Raw genomic sequence first — 20743 nt, 5'->3', positions numbered from 1 at the left:
ATGGCTTAAATAATGACACTTAGTATCTCATGTAATAGAAACTCTACAGATAGAGCAGTCCTAGAATTAATTCTTGGCCTTTTAATCTCCTCAAAGACTGAGAGGTCACTATCTTTTCATTCTGCCATCTTCAGCATGCAGAGATATCTCCTGGCATGGGCACATGTTGGCTGCAGTGGTTTCAGGGCTCCTGGGCAGATGGGGCCATGTCCACTGAAAAAGACGTGTCAATTCTGTGAATCATTTTTATTAAGAGAGATAATATTTCCTGAAAGTACCGCTGTGGATATCTCTGATCCTATTGACCAGAATTAGGTAATATAGTCATGCAAAAAAACTACCTTATATTGTGAATCTGTATGTTTGCAGGCATTAATGTTTTGCAAGTACACACCTTCTCATCCAGAAAAAGAAAATTATGGTGCCCACAGAAATTCAATCTTAAAAAATTTTTTATAAATATTTAGCTTTACAGACCTGTTAGTATGAGCATAGTTAATTATGTCAGGACTGTAGGACAACTACCTAGACTGTCAGTACTCTGTTTATCTCGTTTCCTCCCCAGATCAAAGGGGAAGGAATGACTTGATTAAAGATCTTTTTGTGGTATTTACACACTGGCCTTTTCCTGAGACCCTGGAATAGTCCATTTTGGTAGGTGTGGTATATACTAATGAATATGAACAAAAACTGTCAGAAAGATGACGGATTTTTTAACTGACAATAGTTCTTTCACTGGATAAGTTAACATCTGCTAATTAGTAGTAAGTGACTTTAAAATTTCACTCATAATTTTCCAAAATAAAGTGATTTAAAAATACTTTTTACTTTTTAATTGTTAGCAGTCTGTTTTCTTGTCCAGAGAAAAAGGACAGGGACTGAGTGATGTATGCCTGCAAGCTAAGTGGTATCCCACTCTTGGTGACCCTATGGACTGTACCCCACCAGCTTCCTCTGTCCATGAAATTCTTCAAGTAAGAATACTGCAGTGGGTTGCCATTTCCTACTCCAGGGGTTCTTCCCCACCTAGGGATCAAACCCATGTCTCTTCTGTCTCCGGCATTGGGAGGCGGATTCTTTACCGCTCAGCCATTTGGGGCCATGATGGACATTTATTCCTGGTCTTCCGTTTCCCGCTCTTTCTTTGCCGAGGGCTATGCTGCTGCTGCTGCTGCTGCTAAGTCGCTTCAGTCGTGTCCGACTCTGTGCAACCCCATAGACAGCAGCCCACCAGGCTCCGCCATCCCTGGGATTCTCCAGGCAAGAATACTGGAGTGGGTTGCCATTTCCTTCTCCAGTGCATGAACAGGAAAAGTGAAAGTGAAGTCGCTCAGTCATGTCTGACTCTTAGCGACCCCATGGACTACAGCCTACCAGGCTCCTCCATCCATGGGATTTTCCAGGCAAGAGTACTGGAGTGGGGTGCCATTGCCTTCTCCTGCCGAGGGCTATAAGATACTGAAATAAGGTTTTATTAAAATTAACGTATGTACAATTCTGGTTCTTAGATGAAAAGCATTTTAATATCTGGGCTTGGTTCTGGGATCTTGACTCAGGTAAAACTACTGTTTTGACTGAAATATTTGGCACCATGTGTCAGATTAAGGTGCCTCGGTCCACCTCCAAGTAACCTCGTCATGGGACACCTGGTGTACCAAAGCCACTTCTTAACCCCTCTCCCCATTCAGCGACACTCATTCGCAAGAACAGTCCAGAGCCCACCAGTCCCTGAAAGTGTTCAATTTTGTTTGCTCTCTTTGAAGTGAACCATGCACATAACACATCCCTTTTGAATGAAATAAGGTCACTGCCTAACCGTTTGTCAACCCTGGGTGGGTGAAGTCAACCAGCTCCCCGAAGTTGCTGTCTCGGGGATACATTTTATTCGTGGCTGGGAAAACGAAGGGGGGAATCTTAGAGACAGAGAAAACAACTTGTTTTCCAGGTGGTGAGCGGGGTAAGTGAACTACAATAGAGGCTGAGGACACGCTGTGTCTGAAAGACGACGCAGTGCAGGGCGTCAAATGAGTGGAAGGCAAGACGCCCATCGGAACCGTGTCCTCCCTTTGTCTTCTATCCTCCCCCTGAAAGGTGTGGAGGGACCCGTATCACGCGGTTCGGAGGTGGCGGGGCCGTGGGGGCTGCGGCGCCCCAGAGGCGAAGGCGGAGGCGCCAAGACGCCGCTCCTCGCCTTTCAGGATGCCAGCAGGGTACAAGCAAGGTCGCGGGCAAGGCCGCGCGGCGGCTCGGAGCTCCAAGGAGGGGCGCGAAGGAAGCGAAGACTGCCGGCCGGAGAGCCACGGCACAAGCGGCGCCAGCCTGGGGGGCGGCGGCGGGCGGGGCGCGCGGAGGGAGGCTCCCGCAGGAGAAAGGAACCTCTGCAGAGGCGGGTCGGGCCGCGGCCGGAAGGCTGGGGGCTGGGGCCAGAGCGGGGGATAGAGGGGAGTGAGGTGGGGCGGGGCCTCGGAGGCGCAGCCGCAGTAGGTCTCTGAAAATTTTCCACTAGGGCCCCGAGCGACCGAGCCGCCCAGGCGCTGCCAGCCTCTGCGCATCCAGGGCCACGTGACCGTGACTCAACAGGCGCCGCCTCCCGGGTCCAGGCAGGGTAATGCAGGGGAGAGGAGGGAAACCGGAGAGTAGAAGGCTAGAGGTGCGGAGGGGCGGGCGTTTATCTCAGCCCCACCAACCACCCCGCCGCCTCCTCTGTCCAGCTCGGCCAGCTGGGAGGCTGCCAAGTGCGCGCTACCCGGCCTCGCCCGGGACGCGCCCAGCCCGCCTCTGCGACGTGGAAAACCTAGAGAGCCCTAAACATCAGGGCTAATCTGGGGTTCTTTGAGGAAAGCCGCAGGGAGCTTCGAGGCCCCGCGGAGTTTTCGTGGACTCGCCTGGCCGCGTGGGGATGCATTGCGGAAGACTGCAGCCTGGAAAGTGATTACGCCCTTTTGGCAGCTGTCGATGCTTGTGTACGTGGCTCCTGCCGTGGGGAACTGTGGCTGTGACAGCCTGCACAGGAGGGAGGGACGAAAGGGTGAGGCCTTGACCCATCCCCTGTGCCCGGGGAGTCCCGAAGTCACTGGTATTTTTCAGATGAAACTCCCAGACCCACCAGGAAACCCTCGAGGCTTTCGGTGAACGTGGGATTTGTCGTGCAGCAGGTTCCAGATGGTCCCCCGTTAAGACTTTTGGAAATCGAAATTGGCATATCAAAAATTTCCTCAGATCCTGCTGCTGCATTGAGTAGACGTTACACAGACACCCCGCCCCATCTCTGCTCTTGTAAGAAAGGAAACGTTACAGAAATACTCCCAACTGTTTCATCTCTCGTGTTTTTTTTTTTTTTTTTTTTTAAGATTCTTTCTAGTAACTGTGACCGTTTCCTTCTCCTGAAGTCATTCCATCAAAGTCTTGGAAGCAAATTAAAAAAAGAAAATACTAGACCAAATTAGAAAGTTAAGATCTTTGTTTACCGGCTGCTTTGCCTGAAAAGACAGCCTTATGGATCTGCTAGGTTCGGGTTTCCTAACAGCCTCTTCTGGGGGCCTTTTCCTGTCACTCCCACCTTGAGAAAAAAGCCCAGACTGTGACTTGCCCGAGGTCCCTGATTTTCCACACCGGTTTTAACTTTCCCACCAGAACTGCATTTTTTTCTTATAGGCTTCTGTAATTAGAATTATTGTAATTAATAAGAATAGCTAATGTTCATATAGTACTTGAGGCAGTTGTTTATAAATATGCGATTATTTAATTCATCCACTGTGTGAAGTATGAACTATTATTGTCCCATTATTCAGCTTACTTCATTCCTTAGAGATGAGGAAATGGAGGCACAGTCAAGTTAGATGACAAGGCTCTTTCATCTTGTAAGTGGAAGAAGTCGGATTTGAACCCAAAATTGTCTGAGATAAAACCCATATTGCGGTCACAGTGTTATAGAAACGCTCTACTAACAGGCATGATTGTACTGAAACATGAAATTTACATTTTGTTGGAGATTATTTTCCTTTTACTTACTTAGCCTTCCTGAAGTTTATTTTGGAGAAATGTCTGAATTTAATGTGGATAGAAAACCACACACAATTTAAAATAGAAACTCCTGAGACCAAACCATACATTCTAGGGCAGTATTATGCTTTTCTTACATGTAAGATTATTGAACTTTTTGACCTAGGAGCTTATTTTCGTTAGGAGACTTGTTTGTCTTCATATATCTTGAGCCCGGAGAGCATGGTGAGCCCTCCAGGAAAATGATAATGAAGCTCTTCAATCATCAGTTTGAAAAATATATATTGATTAAATGTGCTCAAGAAGTGAACACCCTTGAAGTGATTGATGACATAATGCCAAATGAAAGGGAAATTTCCAAAAAAAAAACATAAATATTAGGTGGATTCAATAGGGAAGATACTCCAGGGTATTTTTTTTTTAATTTTTTCTGGAACCTTCTTTTCTGCCCTTGAACTGACCCTCCATGACTGGGTTAGAAGCCTCTTCTCTGTGCTCCTGTGGCACCTAGAATCTATGCCTGTGGTGGTTCATTGTATTCTCATTGCTTGCTCACCTGACTCTACTTCCAAGGAGATTAAGTTTCTGAGGGGCACTCTGTCCTTGTCAACAGTGTGTCTCCAGATCTCAGCACAGTTGTTTGTCTTAAGGAGCTTAGCAATACTAGTTAAAAGGATGCTGGTGCTAAGTCGCTTCAGTTGTGTCCGACTCTGTGCGACCCCATAGACGGCAGCCTACCAGGCTCCTCTGTCCGTGGGATTTTCCAGGCAAGAATACTGGAGTGAGTTGCCATTGCCTTCTCCGAGTTAAAGGATGAGTTTACTGGTAAGCCTGGTCTTGCTGGGATGTACTGAATTGAGATTATAACAGAAATTGTGAGACCAGTAGGGGCTTCCAAGGTGGCACAGTGGTTAAGAACCCACTTGCCAATGTAGGAGGTGCAAGAGATGTGGGTTCGATCCCTGGGTCAGAAAGATTCTCTGGAGTAGGAAATGGCAATGCACTACAGTATTCTTGCCTGGAAAATTCCAGGGACAGTGGAGCTTGGCGGGCTACAAAACTGAGCACACACATGAGACCAGTATACCCACTGTGAATGCAGTCTCCATCCAAACCCTCCCATGTTCCACCTTTCTTACATTTCCTTGTTTTCTTCCTGCCTTCCTTTCCCACTAGATATAAACTAGCTGTATATTTTGAGTGTGTGTATAGATCCTATTGTTCGGCTTGTTATTTTGCACATAATAGTTTTTAATGTTTATAAAATGAGAACAAAACAACCTGAAAAATTTTGTGTCAGGTTAGCTAACTTTATTTCTGCACCCAGTTAATAATCCCGCCCTTAATCCTGACCTCACAATTTGCAGTCTTTAGACTGACAGAATCACAAGATTTTCCTTTTTTCTTTTTTAACTGCTGAAGGAAAACTGATAACTCTCTAAGACAGCCCCTAGCCACAGAGACTATTTAAATTTAAGTTGATTAAAATAAAGTTAAAAATTAAGTTACTCCATAGCCTTAGGTACATTTCAGGGACTTAATAGCACATGTGAGGAGTGGCTCCTCTATTGGCAAGTACCGATATAGAGATTTTCATTATTGCAGAAGGTACTATTGGACAGAGCTGGTAAGTTACAAAAAGTAGGTAAAAGAGCATAGTTTTATGAACTTAAATATATCACTATTACTAAAAAGTATTTCAGGTTGCACAGCAGTTCTTTTACATACAAAGAACAGCACATTCCTCTCTAAGATGTGTGTTATTTCACATAGATAAAGATTTTTCCTTAGTAGTTGTGTTTACTGCACATGCAAACGTATTCAGAAGAATAGATTGTTCAAAAGTATTCCTCTTTGTATACCCCTAATGTGAATATGCACTCAGTCAGTCCTTTGGGAATCTTCATTTTTTTCTGTTTAAAAATACTCTGATCAACTTTGAGTCACTGCACAAGTTTGACATTCATTAGATGTGGCTGTGCATTTTAAGCTCGCGTGATTGAGAAACTAGAATACTCAGTAATGTTGGTAAAGGACAAATGCCAGATAGTTTTGGACTGACCAAATATATATTTAATGACATCACACATACCGTAGAGACAGTTCTCAATTTACAAACACTCTATTCAGAAGCAGCCCAAATATAAAACACCCTGGTGTACTTTCTTTAATCTCCTCCTTAGAACAGTATTGGCAAGGTAGTTATAGTACAAAAAAAATTAGTCAATAAATAAATAAATAAATCTTGGAATTTTTAGAGAATGGATAGCTTGAATTGTAGGGGCAGTAAAGATGCCGAGAAGAACCCTGGGGAATTGGTAGAGGTTATTTCTGCAGTAGAGCAGATTTGCTTAAGTGGTAACCCCCCTGACAAAAATAGTCTAGTTCCACCTTTCTCCTTAAGGCTTCGCCCCTCCTCGTTGAATTTCTGTTTCTCTCCTGCTCCCCCAGTCTTTTACAGTTCTCCAGTTTAATTTGTAATTCAGTTTTGTGGCCTCACTTCTCTAAGACTCAGTTTTCTAAACTGTAAAATAGAAATAATAACATGCTGATTATCAAAAATTAAAGGAACATTTATGTGAAAATACTTTATAGATTAGAAAATTAATGTAAAACAAGAGACTATGATTATATATCTTAATAAAATTCAACTCACCCCACCCCAAGGTTAAATGGCCCTCAAATGTGCATATGGTCAGACTCTGGTTCATCAGAATATTTAAACCAGTTGGTGGTTTGAAGGATCTGAGGGTTGCGGAGGTGTTCTGGGAGATGGAAAAAGATTTTAAAAAGGAAATGGAAGGCTGTGAAAGAAAATAGTTCAAATTTGGCAAGAGTTTGTGTGAATACCACCTTTTCCTTTAAGGAATAAATGTAATTGCTTGCATTTTCTCCCTTCTTCCATCTTCTGTTTCATTGATTGTTCCTAAGGCTAAAGTTTCTACTTTACATCCTAATTCATCTGACAGAGCGTGTTATAAAAAACTTAACGTTGCTTACTTTGATTTTCCAGTTGTCTTTTGCTGATGGAGCTTCTGTGAAGGGCAAATTCAAATAACAACTGACTGCCACAGCAAAGGGGGAGGAAAATGGTGGTTGTGTTTCTAAGGGGTCCTGGGCAGCTAAGCCTTTAACTCTTGGGGTAGCAGTGCCAGTCACAGCTACTTGCTGGCCTAAGGCAGAGGAAGCAGTAGTTAATCAGAGAAAATAAAATCAAACCAAATAAAGCCAAACAAATAAAAATGGCATTGGGGGGTGAGAGGAGAGGGAAAGAGACGAGAGGAATGAAAACGAGAGAATGAACAGGGAGTGGTGGTGGGTGAAGAGAAAGGGAAGGATGCCAGAGGGAATGCTGGATCTGGCAGTAGTTCTAAGCACAGTACCTCTATCAACTCATTTAAGCCTCACAACAGTGCAATGACATAAGCGCTCTTACTTTTATCCCCATTCAGTAGATGAGGAAATTGAGGCACAGAGATATTCCCAATGTCACACAACTCCTAAGTGGTAGAAGGAGGACTTGAACTCAGCCAGTCTGGCTCTGCAGTTTGTGATCTTAATCACTACACTAGCAATTCTCAAGCTTTCTGGTCTCAGGACAACTCTCCCTTCCCCCAAGCCCCCACTTCAACACACACACTTTCAAAAATTGTTGAGGACCATGAAGAGTTTTGTTCATGTGAGTTAACGTATTGATATTTACCATATGAGAAATTAAAACATTTAATGAATAGAGTTCCCTGTGCAATACCGTATGTTCTCATTAGTTAGATATTTTATAAATAGTGTTGATAGAGTATATATGTTAATCCCAATCTCCCAATTTCTCCCTCTCATCCCCCGTTTCCTCCTTGGTGTTCATACATTTGTTCTCTATGTCTGTGTCTCTATTTCTAGACACAAATAAAATTATTTATACCATTTTTCTAGATTCCACATATATGTGTTAATATACGACATTTGTTTTTCTCTTTCTGACTTCACTCTGTATGACAGTCTCTAGGTCCATCTACATCTCTGCAAATAACCCAATTTTGTTCTTTTCTATGACTGAGTGATATTCCGTTGTACCACATCTTCTTTATCCATCTAGTCAAAGCTATGGTTTTTCCAGTAGTCATGTATGGATGTGAGAGTTGGACCATAAAGAAAGCTGAGCCCCAAAGAACTGATGCTTTTGAACTGTAGTGTTGGAGAAGACTCTTGAGAGTCCCTTTGACTGAAAGGAGATCCAACCAGTCAATCCTAAAGGAAATCAGTCCTGAATATTCATTGGAAGGACTGATGCTGAAGCTGAAACTCCGATACTTTGGCCACCTGATGCAAAGAACTGACTCATAGGAAAAGACCCTGATGCTGGGAAAGACTGAAGGCAGGAGGAGAAGGGGATGAGATGGTTGGATGGCATCCCCAACCTGATGGACATGAGTTTGAACAAGCTCTTGGAGTTGGTGATGGACAGGGAAGCCTGGCAGGCTACAGTCCATGGGGTAGCAAAGAGTCAGACATGACTGAGCAACTGAACTGAACTGAACTGCCTACTTTAATTTTCAGTGGGTTGTTTGGATTCTTTCTCTATGTGTGTGTGTGTGTGTGTGTGTGTGTGTGTATGTAGATGCGTATCTATACATACACACATTTATATACATATATTTACACATACATACATGTATTTGAGATTCAGTAAAAAACTGAATATAGGATAACTTCTGAATTGGGAGGCTTCCCTGGCAACTCAGAGGGTAAAGAATCTGTCTGCAAAGCAGAAGACCCGAGTTTGATTCTTGGGTCAAGAAGATGCCCTGGAGAAGGGAATGGCAACCCACTTCAGTATTCTTGTCTGGAGAATTCCATGGATAGAGGAGTCTGGCAGGCTGCAGTTCATGAGATCGCAAAGAATCAGACACAACTGAGCAACTTACATTTTTTTCTGATTGGGAGGGATTTTAGAGATTATCTGCCTAGTCTTATTTTGTGGAGGGAAGCATCTGAGGCCAGGCAGGAAGATGACCTACTGCAAGATTGGTGGCAGGACACAGGTCTCCTGTGTTCTCATCCACTTCAGAGAGTCATGGGTATTAATAAGTTGTATTATTCAGCCATTAGATAAAGCTGTTCCTACCAGAAAACCTGTGATTTGACAGCCATAAGATCTAGCACATTCACAGACTTCATCATTGCCATGGTGAAAAATTGCCCTTCTCTTCTCCAAATTGCCTCTCCCCAGATATCTTGGTCTGGTGGATATTTTGTCAGGACTTATTACCACTCCTTGCTTATTGCCTTTTGCTTTACAAGTAGTGCTGAAAAGAACATGGGCTTGATATTGAAAAGAGGGTAAGGATGCATGAGATGTTCTGAGACATCTGAGAATCCTGACTGTCAGCCCCGTTGTCTGCAGGACTTGCTTTTCTTAAGGATGAGCATATTTGGCTCTGAAGGTTTCCAAGACAAGCACATTCCTGCCAACATGATTCCTGGACAAGCCGTTCTGGAATTTGAACTTGCTACTGAAAGGGGTTAAGTCCAGGACACACACGCTAGTTTCGGTAGGGGTGAGCCATAGTTGGCTATGTTAGCACCTCATTATACAACAGTTCTGAAGAAAGTGATTCCAGATGTGCTCTCAGAAAGTACCTAGCACTTAATGTTTTTAACTCATTAAGCCAAAAATCTACTTTTTCAATTTTGGAGAACCAGAAGTTAGCTGGTTAGTAATTTCTAGTTACTTTATAAAGTTGGTCCTAAATTGGCCTTACTTTGCAGTGTACTTCAAGTTACCCGATTATAACCAGATAAAACTTATATATTTACACGTTGTTGTTGTTCAGTTGCCAAATCATGTCTGACTCTTTGTGATCCCATGGACTGCAGCACACCAGGCCTCTCTGTCTCTCATCAGAATTTGCCCAAGTTCATGTCAGTTGAACTGGTGATGCCATCCGGTCATCTCATCCTCTGTCGCCCTCTTCTTCTACCTTCAGTCTTTCCCAGCATCAAGGTCTTTTCCAATAAGTCAGCTGTTCGCATCAGGTGGCCAAAGTATTGTATATTTACACATACGTACAAGTAATCATGGGGTTCCTGGTGGTGCAGTGGTAAAGAATCTGCTTGCAATGCAGGAGACCCAGGTTCAATCCCTGGGTCAGGAAGACGACCTGGAGAAGGAAATGGCAACTCACTCTAGTGTTCTTGCCTGGGAAATCCCATGGATGGAGGGCTGGACAGAGGGTTGGACAGAAGGATGGACAGATACTCCATCAGGTCGCAAAGTATTGGACATGATTGAGCGACTAACACACACACATATGCTCATGCATGCATATATCTTTGACTATAATTAGAAATTCATTTTGAGTAGTGACTTATGGTCACTAAGTTCCTTTGCCCTGGAAATTTCATTTTGAAAAGTAAAGAGAACATGTATCTGAAAAGTAGTATTCTAGTTTCCTTCTAACTAATCACGCTGCTTGTGATTCTGAAATTTCATGAAAAGTCGTCGTTAAAACTCTCCCCCGCCACTCCTTATGTTTGTTTTTTTTTTAACACAATTTGAAATTTTTGTCTTCATAAACTTTGTAACCTGAATTTACAAAGTATGAAGAGAAAAGTTGCTGAATGCTTTCTCTGACAAGTCAGGTGATTATTAAGAGTGGGATTTTTGCATTCCTTTGTTCCAAAGATGAGGGTGAGTGTTTCATCTTGCTTTAAATTATTTCAGATCGCAAAAATTATGGTTTCTGTTGAAATACAAAGCAGATCTTCTTAGCTGGTCTCTGTTTACTTGAGAACATTGCATCCTGATATACTCTTTTGATAAGATACCTAAAATATTAAAAAAGGTATTATATCTGGCTTCAAGGACCACAGCATTTATTTGCCAGACTTTAACCTAGGGCATTATTTACAACATGGAAGGACTGGAAAATACGTTTTTCAGAGGTGACTGTTTTGTTTGCAGATAGAGTGGCAACTGTGCTGTGCTTGTGTCAGACTCTTTGCGACCCCATGGACTGCAGCCCCCCAGCTTCCTCTCTCCATGGGATTCTGCAGGCAAGAATAGTGGAGTGGGTTGCCATTTCCTCATCTTTCCAAGGCAATCCCGACCAAGGGATGGACTTTGAGTCTAGACAGACTGTCTTGATTCTTGGTTCTGTTTGTTAATAGCTGTGGGCTACAGTTTTCACAAATGTAAAGTGGAATAATAACTGTTGAGGATTTAATGAGTTTGTACTTGCAAAGAAAGCACTTAGAATCCTGCCTAGCTCACGTTAACCATTATGCTAGTGTTATTTTAAACAAATAAAAAATCTCAAATTTTGTTTTTGCCATGTCAGAGATGCTAATATCAAGTGGCAGTTTAAGCACTATATCACTTGTTAAAGTTAAAAGGAAGATGATCCTTGTGATTTATCCCTTCTTTTGAAGCACCTTCTAGGTGCTTCTATCAGACTTGGGCTAAAATTGGAGGACAAGAGCATGAGGAACACATAGCAGAGTGTGAAGGCTATTGCTTAGAGCTCTAGGTGGGGGCCTTGCTATGTACCGATTTGTTTATATTATTTCCAATTGGAGATAAGGCCCTTGGTAGTACCCTTCAGTGTGAGATGGGCCTTAGTCAGTGTGTGGAGTGTCAAGCAGTTGTAGTTTGATCATGTGAAAGGCTTACTCTAGAGAAAATGGCAAAAGTCATGTTTTTTCCCAAAATCATTTAAGGACTCACTACTGAGTCAGTCAGGTAAGGCCCACTAGTCTCTATGACAGTTTTGTGACAGCTAGCCTTGCAGCCCTGCAGACTCATGGGCTTTTGATTTGGAGAAGGCTCCCTTCTTCCTGGTGGATGCAGGCCCATCCCAGGGTGCAGGGCTTGACAAGTGGAATACAGGTTAGATTTCAGCCCCCACCCGCTCCTCCACCCAGCATTTGGTGTGGTACATAGACTGCACGTTGAATGTGGTAGCCCTGAAAGCAGGTGTTTGAATATTATCTTCTGTGCCTCGACTCAGATGTGCTGTGCATTTGGTTTGATCATAGTCTACTTAAATAGTTGGAGCTGGGGAAGAGATGGTTGAGTGGTTTTTGTCATTGAATCCATTGGGCAGTTGCTAATTACTACTTAAGATAATCCACAAGCATCTTGCTGACAGTCCAAGACTGTTTTCTATGAGAGGTTTTACTAAGGTAGTTAATTTAGGGTTAAGATCCTGCTGAACTCAATGTGTGTCTAAAAATGAGGAGAAAGGCATAAGAATATTAGACCCTTTTAGCCAGAAATCATATTTCTGCAATGCCGTTGGTTTGTTTTATCTACGTGCACTTACAATTTAAGCTGATGCTTTTTATTCTATTTCCAGTGATTTACAAGCTGAAAGACCAAGTACTTGGTGAAGGCCCTGGCTAACAACCAGTCAGTCTATTGACATAAAATCATGTCAAGAGTGGCCTCACAAGATTTGTGGGTTTTGGCCTCGCTTGTTTCTCATTCAGTGTATCTTTTCAGTATCATCGTCAGTTAAATTCCTCATTGGACATGCAATAGATTAAAATCACATTAAAGTCTGGACTTCCACCAAACACAGCGGAAAGTCTTGACTGTTTGACATTACCTCCGCAGATTCTTCTATTACAGTGTCAGTGGTCATCATCTCTGGAATCAATTAATATCTCTGCTAGCCCATCAAGGAGAGTGCCACATGTAAAAAGGCACTTCAGAGTTTTATTGTCTCAAATATATTTACTCTCACTCTCAGGGAAACTTGAAAGAACTTCTGTTGGTTCTATTCTTATCCTTTTTTCATTTAGAAACCTTTCCTTTCCATTCCCATCTCCTGCCCTATGTTTTTTTCCATTCTGAAATGAGTCGGAACTCTGCTTTTTAACTCATTTGTGGTATAAGCATAACTCTAGAAACAGTTGTTTCTATTATCAGATTTCTATTTAATAGTAAGTAAGATGCACTCAACAGATTACAGTTTCTAAAGTACTTTTCAAATGTGTTATCACATTTAATCAACCTGAGCTTTCGAGAGGGCTATGATAATTTTCTTCATTTTTACAAACTGGCAAACTGGAGTGCTGTCTACTCTGCTACCTAAAGGACATAGGAAGAGAAACAGGCTTTTTTTTTTTTTACCTTTTATTGATTAAAAACTATTTGTCCCCCTATTTCCCACTAACCAGTACAACAATTTAAAAACATCTTTCACTTGCTTCATTATGTGTGGCATAGTTCATGTGGTGGGAAACACATACCTGGGTAGCTAGCCTGTGAATTTGTCCCAATTTATTTAGAGAAAACTTTTGGAATGATTTAAAATTCTTGGGATTTTCAGCTCAGACTAGACAAAGGACAGTAAAACAACTCTGGAGCAAAATTTAAGTAGTTAGTATGTCTAGCCTTTCCAAGTAAATCAGTCAGAGAACCTTGAATTTCTGTTTTGTTTTGCATATTATGTGCCCCAGTTTGACATTTTCACTTTTTCTAACTTTTTTCTGGGTGTGTTGACACTTACGTTAATTCTGAACTGCTTTTAAGGACAGTCAGTGCCTAACATATTATAGGCATTTAATGCATTTCAAGTAAATGATTGAATTGTTCAACATATGGACACATGGCAATTTGTAAATACATATCCCTAAGTACAAATAATCACATTATATTTATGGTTTTAAACTTGAAGGTTTTGACACAGTCTGAAGTGGTGAAGAAGAAGCAAGGACTTTGGAATCTGGAAAGATCTGGATCTGAATCTTCACCCTAGTATTCACTGCTTGTTATTATACTTTCCTTAGGCAATAACTTCTCTGATCTCCAGCATCCTTACTTGCAAGTTTGGGATTTTATGGCCTACTTTGCAAGATTGCTGTAGGGATCATTTGAAACAGAACATGCAAAGTATGCAAGTATGCATAAACTGTGCTCTGAGTTTATGGCCAGCAGTTGATGAAGACAGAGATAACTGTCATGGGCTCTACATTATTGCACTTTGATAAAGATATTTTTGAGTGCCAGTAGGTATTAAACATGTGATAGGAATGTGAAGGTAATATGTACCATTCTCCTAGCTCTGTAAGATTCCTACAACTTGGGATAGAGGCAGTTGAGGACTCTGAGGGGCAAGCAGCTTGGAGGTGCCGGGGAGCAGTATGGATGAAGTGGGACATTCTCCAGTCTCACATTGTACACTGGCCACTGAAACAGTGCTGGGACTTCCTCCTGTGTCATCAGGAACTGAAGAAGCTGCTGCCAGCTATTGACACTAATCAGGAGGGGAAAGAATCATTGGTCATTGATTGCCATTATACAAAGCAGAGTGAGGTGGCCAAGTCTCTTATCAATGAAAGGCCCAATATCTGTCAATATTCATAATTAACCAACGTTTTACAGCAATCATTTTTTAATATGATTTGGGGATATGGCACTTTTTCAAATTTGTGTATGTAACTTATTAGTATTTAAGCTCCCACTGATCAGATTGTACATATCTATTTAACCTTTGTTTGTAAAAATCAGCTGCACAATCCATAGCATAAAATACTCATGAGGACAATAGCAGTTCAACAAATTATTTTAAATTTTACACAGGACAGCAAAAAGCCAAAAACAGTTAAGATAATTTTGAAGAATAATAGAATTTTGCTTTAAAAGAAGTGCAGAATTTTACTTTAATAGATATGAAGACTTACTATGAAGCTGTAGCAATCAAGATAGAATAGTAATGGCAAAGGCTTAGGTATTTATGCTTGTGCATAGAATGTAAAGTTTAGAACATCATCTACACATATCAAGTTTTTATATATGTGAAGACCAGGTTCAAAACTTGGCATATATGAGAGATCACATCGGAGAAAGTTTTATGGCTCAGTAATGGATTTTGTTATAACAGGAAAAAAAGTAACATTAGATTCCTATATCATAGTATACATAAACATCAATTATAGACAGAGTAAAGGCTTAAATGTGAAAATCACATGTTTTAAACATCTAAAAATATTTTATGAACTTGGGATAAGTAGAGATTTCTTAAACAATGTACACAAAACTATGGGTAAATAAACTTGACTATGTTAAAATTAGATCCTTCTGTAACAAAACGACTCAAGTGAAAGACAAGTGAGCAAGTAAGAAAGAGATTTAAACATATAAAAAAATTCATGCCCATAAATAATCCCTGAAAATCAATAAGGAGAAGACAACCCAATAGAAAAATGGGGAAATGATAAGACCAGGTAGTGCACAGAAAAGATTACCCCACATGGCTAGTAATCATGAGAATGTGGTGATCACGGTAATGCAATATGAAAACTGTCAGAAGTCTGGTCCCACCAGAAAGCAAGTGTTGGTGAGGATGTAGAACAAAGAGAAATCTTATGCGTTGCTTGTGGGAGAATTTCACTGGTATTACCATTTTGGAAAACACTTTGACAAAATGTAGTACAGTTGAAGATGAGCCTGTCACACTACCTGTATCTCCATTGCTGGGTTTAATCTATGGAGGAAGTCCCACCGTACCAACCATAGTCCGAGTGTGAAGTAGGAGCTCAGTGTATAGAACTTACAGGAGGGAAGGAAGGAGGGGATGGGAGGAGGGAGGAAGGAGGAAAATTTATGTTTTTGACTTCTTTTTGCTTTGTTCTGGGTGTTGAGGGACTGCTTCTTCCTTGCCAGGGTTGTCCCAAACTGACCTACAAGTCTGTCAACTCCATTGCAACTTTGGAGAGCTCAGAAGATTAGCCTCTATATCTCTGAGATTCTACTGTGAATGGAAATAATGATTTTTCATAACTGATGAATACATTCTGTAATTGTATTTTTGTATAGAATTCACAGTGGTATGAATACTAAGCTCTAATTGCATATTTAAAATGAATCTATGTAATGTATGAAATGAGATGCACCAGTACATTATGGGTAGCATAAAATATGAGTTATTACTGGATCCTTAAAATTCTATTGGCAAAGGAAAATGAGACCTAATGCCCCCAAAAGATAAAAGTTTGGGGCTGGATGAGTTGGGCGTTAATTCATTTTGCTGTACAGCAGAAACTAACATGACATTGTAAAGCAACTATCCTCCAATAAAAGTTAATTTAAAAAGAGAAAGGCAGATGAAAAAAATTCCGCTGGTTTATGAAGAAATGGGTGCTCTTTTAAAATAGTAAATATTCATATACACTAAGCCAGTCCTTTTATAACCTATATTCCTAAGAGCATAGAAAACATGGCAGCTCTTCCCATAGCTGGAAGAATGTGTGGTTACCCTGGCAACAGCATCTTAGTTCCTGCCAAGTACCACCTGGTGATTTCAAGTCTAACAGCTGTGCAGCATCTACATTTCCATTGAGGAAATAAAATGCGTTCATGCATCATCTCATGGCACATTTAAGAAGAAACAAGCTTGCAAATTTGGGGAAGGAGGGAAAGAAATAGCACTACATACTAGCAGAGCCAATGGAGGTTTGAAAGCCCTAACTGCAGTCTTGGAAACATGCCCAAAGCAGTCAATGCCACCACATTAGGGCTGTAGGATCTCGAGGCAGAGTTTTCATCAAAGCTCTAACACTCACTTAGGTCCAGTAGCTTGAGAACATTTTTTATCCCTTACTTAAAATGTGTACATTTAAGTGGAATTCTCACTCTCCATCCTAACAGGCATTTAAACAAACTGATTGTATACCCATTACTATGATAAACAGAGGATTATGAAATAAAGTGTTCCCAGTTTCACGATTTCTCGATGCTCCTAGTTTTACCCCAAGTATTGGGACCTTCCGGAGATCTAGTCATATTAAAAAAGCCAAGTCCTACAGTAATTACTACTAGAATAAATTTCATGGGCACTTCTGAATCAGGTAGTTGAATGCAGCTGCTGCTGCTGCTGCTAAGTCACTTCAGTCGTGTCCAACTCTGTGCGACCCCATAGACGGCAGCCCACCAGGTTCCTCTGTCCCTGGGATTCTCCAGGCAAGAATACTGGGTTGGGTGCAGTGGAGAAGAATTGCATTATTAGACTCCAGGGGCATAGTCAGCTAGGGAATAATTTCCTGCTCTCTCAAAAAACCTAAAGACTATGAACAAACAATTTAAGATATATATATTTAATTTTTTCTCTTTCCCTTTTTTCTATATTATTGTAATTCTACACATATGTTATGGAGAATTCAGAAATAGCAAAAATTATATAGAAGGAGAAAAAAAATCACTGAAGATTCTAACCTTGTTAATATATTGGAAAATCTCTTTTATTCTTGTTCATGCATTCTTTTGTGCCTTTGTGCTGCATTTCAGAAGAGCTACTCAAGTTATCCATCCATACTACAGGTGATTTTGTGCAGGACTAATTGTAATCATTGCTTCAAGGGAAGACTTTCATTCTGATATGGCATTTTGAATTCCCTTGCATATTTTTTTTTCATTCTGTTTTTTCCTTTCATTGTAATCTATTCATTCTTGAATATCTGTCCTCTGATTTCATGGAGATCATGTTTTCATACACCTCTATATAGGACACCAAATAAGGCATCGACATTTTCCCTGGTACTGCGAAATCTTTTCAAAGGCATCGAATTGCTTTTGTCCTGCCTCATCTTTGGTCAGGGAGAGCTCTATGTAGCCCAATATAAACAGGGTGTACTGAACGGTCCTAGCTCTGTCCACTTCTGTTCTGACAACTTTTCCCCTCTCACTAAACACTGAAGGCTGGCTATGTGCATAGCTTCTGTCCAGTTTCCAGGGCTTAGAATTCTTTCATTCAGTTACTTTTCTAAAGACCTGGATCCCTACCGTGGGCAGACGGTGCTGTAGGTGCTGAGGATAGGGCAGTGGACAAAACCAGTTAATGTAAAAGAGATTAACCTGTAACTGTGTAATTATACAAGATATATTACAAGGGCAGTTGTAGTATTAATCTTCTGGTAAGGGAAGGAGGGGCTTCCCAGGTGGCGCTAGTGGTAAAGAACCTTCCTGCCAATGCAGGAGACATGAGAGATGTGGGTTTGATCCCTGAGTTGGGAAGATCCCCTGAAGGAGGGCATGGCAACTCACTCTAGTATTCTTGCCTGGAGAATCCCCACAGATAGAGAAGCCTGGCGGGCTACCGTCCATGGGGTCGCACAAAGTTGGACGGGACTGAAGCGACTTAGCACAGCACAGCATAAGGGAAGGAGTGGGTAAGGGAGGCGGTTGTTTTACATAGGGAAGACCCTCAGGCTGATAAGGTGACCTTTGAACTAATGGAGATGAGGGAAGAAGTTTTGTGGTTATCTAGAAGACCATTTGGAGAAGGCAATGGCACCCCACTCCAGTACTCTTGCCTGGAAAATCCCATGGATGGAGGAGCCTGGTAGGCTGCAGTCCATGGGGTCGCACAGAGTCAGACACGACTGAAGCGATTTAGCAGCAGCAGCAGCAGCAGCAGAAGACCATTCCCAGAAGAGGACTCCAAAAAGGCCTTTAAAGCCATTCTAAGGTTTTTATTCTGAGTGAGCTGGAATACCATTCTAGGGTTCTAAGTTGAATGAAGTCCCAGAAGCTGAGTGAATCAAGTGTTTTCAGAAAGAAACAGGCCTCCAGTGTGTAGCTGATGGGGTGGGTGAGAGGAGGGCTGGAAGCTAACCCTGGGTATAGCAACGTGGAGGTCATCTGTGACTTTGACAGGAACTATGTTGATGAAGTAATGAGGCTGAGAGCCGTTTGGAATGGATTCCAGAAGGAATGGGAGGGGCTGGACAGGAGGCAGGCTCTAAGGCTACTATTTAGAGGAGTTTTACTCTTAAAAGGAAGAGAAATGGGGTGGTAGCTGGAAGAGGATATGGGACCAGGAATGTTTTACAATTTTATTAAGTGGGAGAAATTCTGACAGCACATTTGTGTACTGGGAATGGCCCAGTAGAGAATAACAGCTCAGTGATGCAAGAGTGAGTATACAATTTGGAGCATTATCTTGGAGGAGGTGAGAGGGACTGGGCCCCAGTGCACAGGGGCAGAGACAGGAAGTGGTCAGTTATGGCCACAAGGGTGAGGCAAGGTTGTGGGCACAGAGGGCCCTGTGCTGCGGGAGGCCCAGACGTCTACTCAGTGTTGCTCAGGTGGACTCCAGCCGGCAGTTGATGTATTTGACAGACTGATGGCATTTGCTGGTCTCTGTCTCATGTGCACACATGCTGTCTGTGAAAGTCCTCCTCTCTGCCCCTCTTTTCATAGGCACACGAGTCCAGGGGCTGTTCCCTGGCCTGGGCTCATTCTCAGCAGTTTGTTTAAGGAAATACTACCCTTTTGTCCATTTTGCAGTTTAAAAGACTTGGGCTCACACAGGATCCAGCAATCCCACCTCTGGGCATCTATCCAGACAGATAAAACTATAATTTGAAAAGATACATGCAGCCCTATTTTACAGCAGCACTATTTACGATAGTCAAGACATGGAAGCAACCCAACTGCTCCTCAACAGATGAATGGATAAAGAACACATGGTATATAAATACAATGGAATATTATTCAGCTATAAAAAGGAATGAAATAATACCATTTGCAGCAACATGGATGGACTTAGAGATTGCATACTGAGGGAAGTATGTCAGACAGAGAAAAGACAAATATCATATGATATCTCTTATATGTGGAATCTAAAATATGACACAAAGGAGCCAATCTATGAAGCAGAAACAGAAATAAGGAGCAGACTTGTGGTTGCCAAGGGGAAGCATGGATGAGGGAAGGAAGGACTGGGAGTACAGGAATAACAGATGCAAGTTATTATATATAGAATGGATAAACAACAAGGTCCTACTGTATAGCACAGGAAACTATATTCAATATCCTGTTATAAACCATAATGGAAAAAGAAAAGACTTGCGCTCAGACCAATTTAGTTACTGACATAAGGTCATCTGCGAGTAAATTGTAGAGCAGAGAACCGACCCAGACACTTTAACTGTTTCTGGGTTCTTCCGCACCATCATCAGCGTGGATGGAGGAGACAGAGAATGGAGATTTTACTTCCAAAGATTCAGATTCCACATCTTTCTCCTGCTCTTGTCTGCACTGGGGCCCACCCCAGGGGTGACTGTGTAAGTTCAAAGTCCATGCAGACTATGGAGGTGTTTCTTCATCATGTGGAAGGGGCGCCAGTATGTGCAGGAGATGGCGATCCATGGGCCATATGCTGAGTGGAGTCTCAGAGCACTCTGGAGGCTCCTGCTCTCTCCACAGCCTCTGAGGGACTAAGCTTGGGCGGCACCTCCCTGCCTGCTCAGCCTTTCACCGCTTTTCAGTAGGTGCTCCACTTTTTCCTTTTGTGTTTTAGATCTGGGGAGAAGCAGGTTTTTTTTTTTAATTTTTTAATTTTTTTAATTTTAGTTGGAGGCTAATTACTTTACAATATTGTAGTAGTTTTTGCCATACATTGACATGAATCAGCCATGGGTTTACATGTGTTCCCCTTCCTGGACCCCCCTCCCACCTCCCTCCCCATCCCATCCCTCTAGGTCATCCCATTGCCCCAGTCCTGAGCATTGTCTCATGCATCGAACATGGAATGGATGCTCGTTCAATTGCTCCTAGAAGGAGAGCAGACTTTTGAACTTGGAAGGAACCATTCCAGGACCTCTGGTGTAACCCTCTTCTTATGTACCCTGCTTTATTCAGCTTCTGTGTTGGCATGGCAAGCACTACCAAACATCTACTTCTAGAACTTTCTATCTCAACTCAGGAAAACACACACACACCCACATTTGTTTGGTT

At 41.9% G+C, this 20743-nt stretch overlaps 1 protein-coding gene across 1 annotated transcript; it reads right to left on the bottom strand.

The window, feature by feature from the left end:
* Positions 1 to 1688: 1688 nt before the first annotated feature.
* LOC145503514 (uncharacterized) lies at positions 1689 to 3331 on the bottom strand. The gene is made up of 2 exons (XM_081483115.1): positions 3107 to 3331; positions 1689 to 3003 (listed from the first exon to the last, which is right to left on the bottom strand). Exon 2 carries the CDS (start codon positions 2550 to 2552, stop codon positions 2109 to 2111), a length of 444 nt encoding a protein of 147 aa, XP_081339241.1. The 5' UTR covers positions 2553 to 3003; positions 3107 to 3331; the 3' UTR covers positions 1689 to 2108.
* Between the last annotated feature and the right edge of the window lie 17412 nt (positions 3332 to 20743).

Source organism: Giraffa tippelskirchi, chromosome 4 (genome assembly GCF_054371585.1).
Source record: "Giraffa tippelskirchi isolate mGirTip1 chromosome 4, T2T-mGirTip1v1.2.pri, whole genome shotgun sequence".
In the NCBI taxonomy this organism is placed as follows: Eukaryota; Metazoa; Chordata; class Mammalia; order Artiodactyla; family Giraffidae; genus Giraffa; species Giraffa tippelskirchi.
The sequence above is the reverse complement of the archived record's forward strand: the minus strand, read 5'-3'. Positions and strand labels throughout refer to the sequence as shown.

What these genes read in the sequence shown, in the direction of transcription:
- LOC145503514 (XM_081483115.1), bottom strand. Translation starts at nt 2,552, where the DNA reads ATGCGCAGAGGCTGGCAGCGCCTGGGCGGCTCGGTCGCTCGGGGCCCT.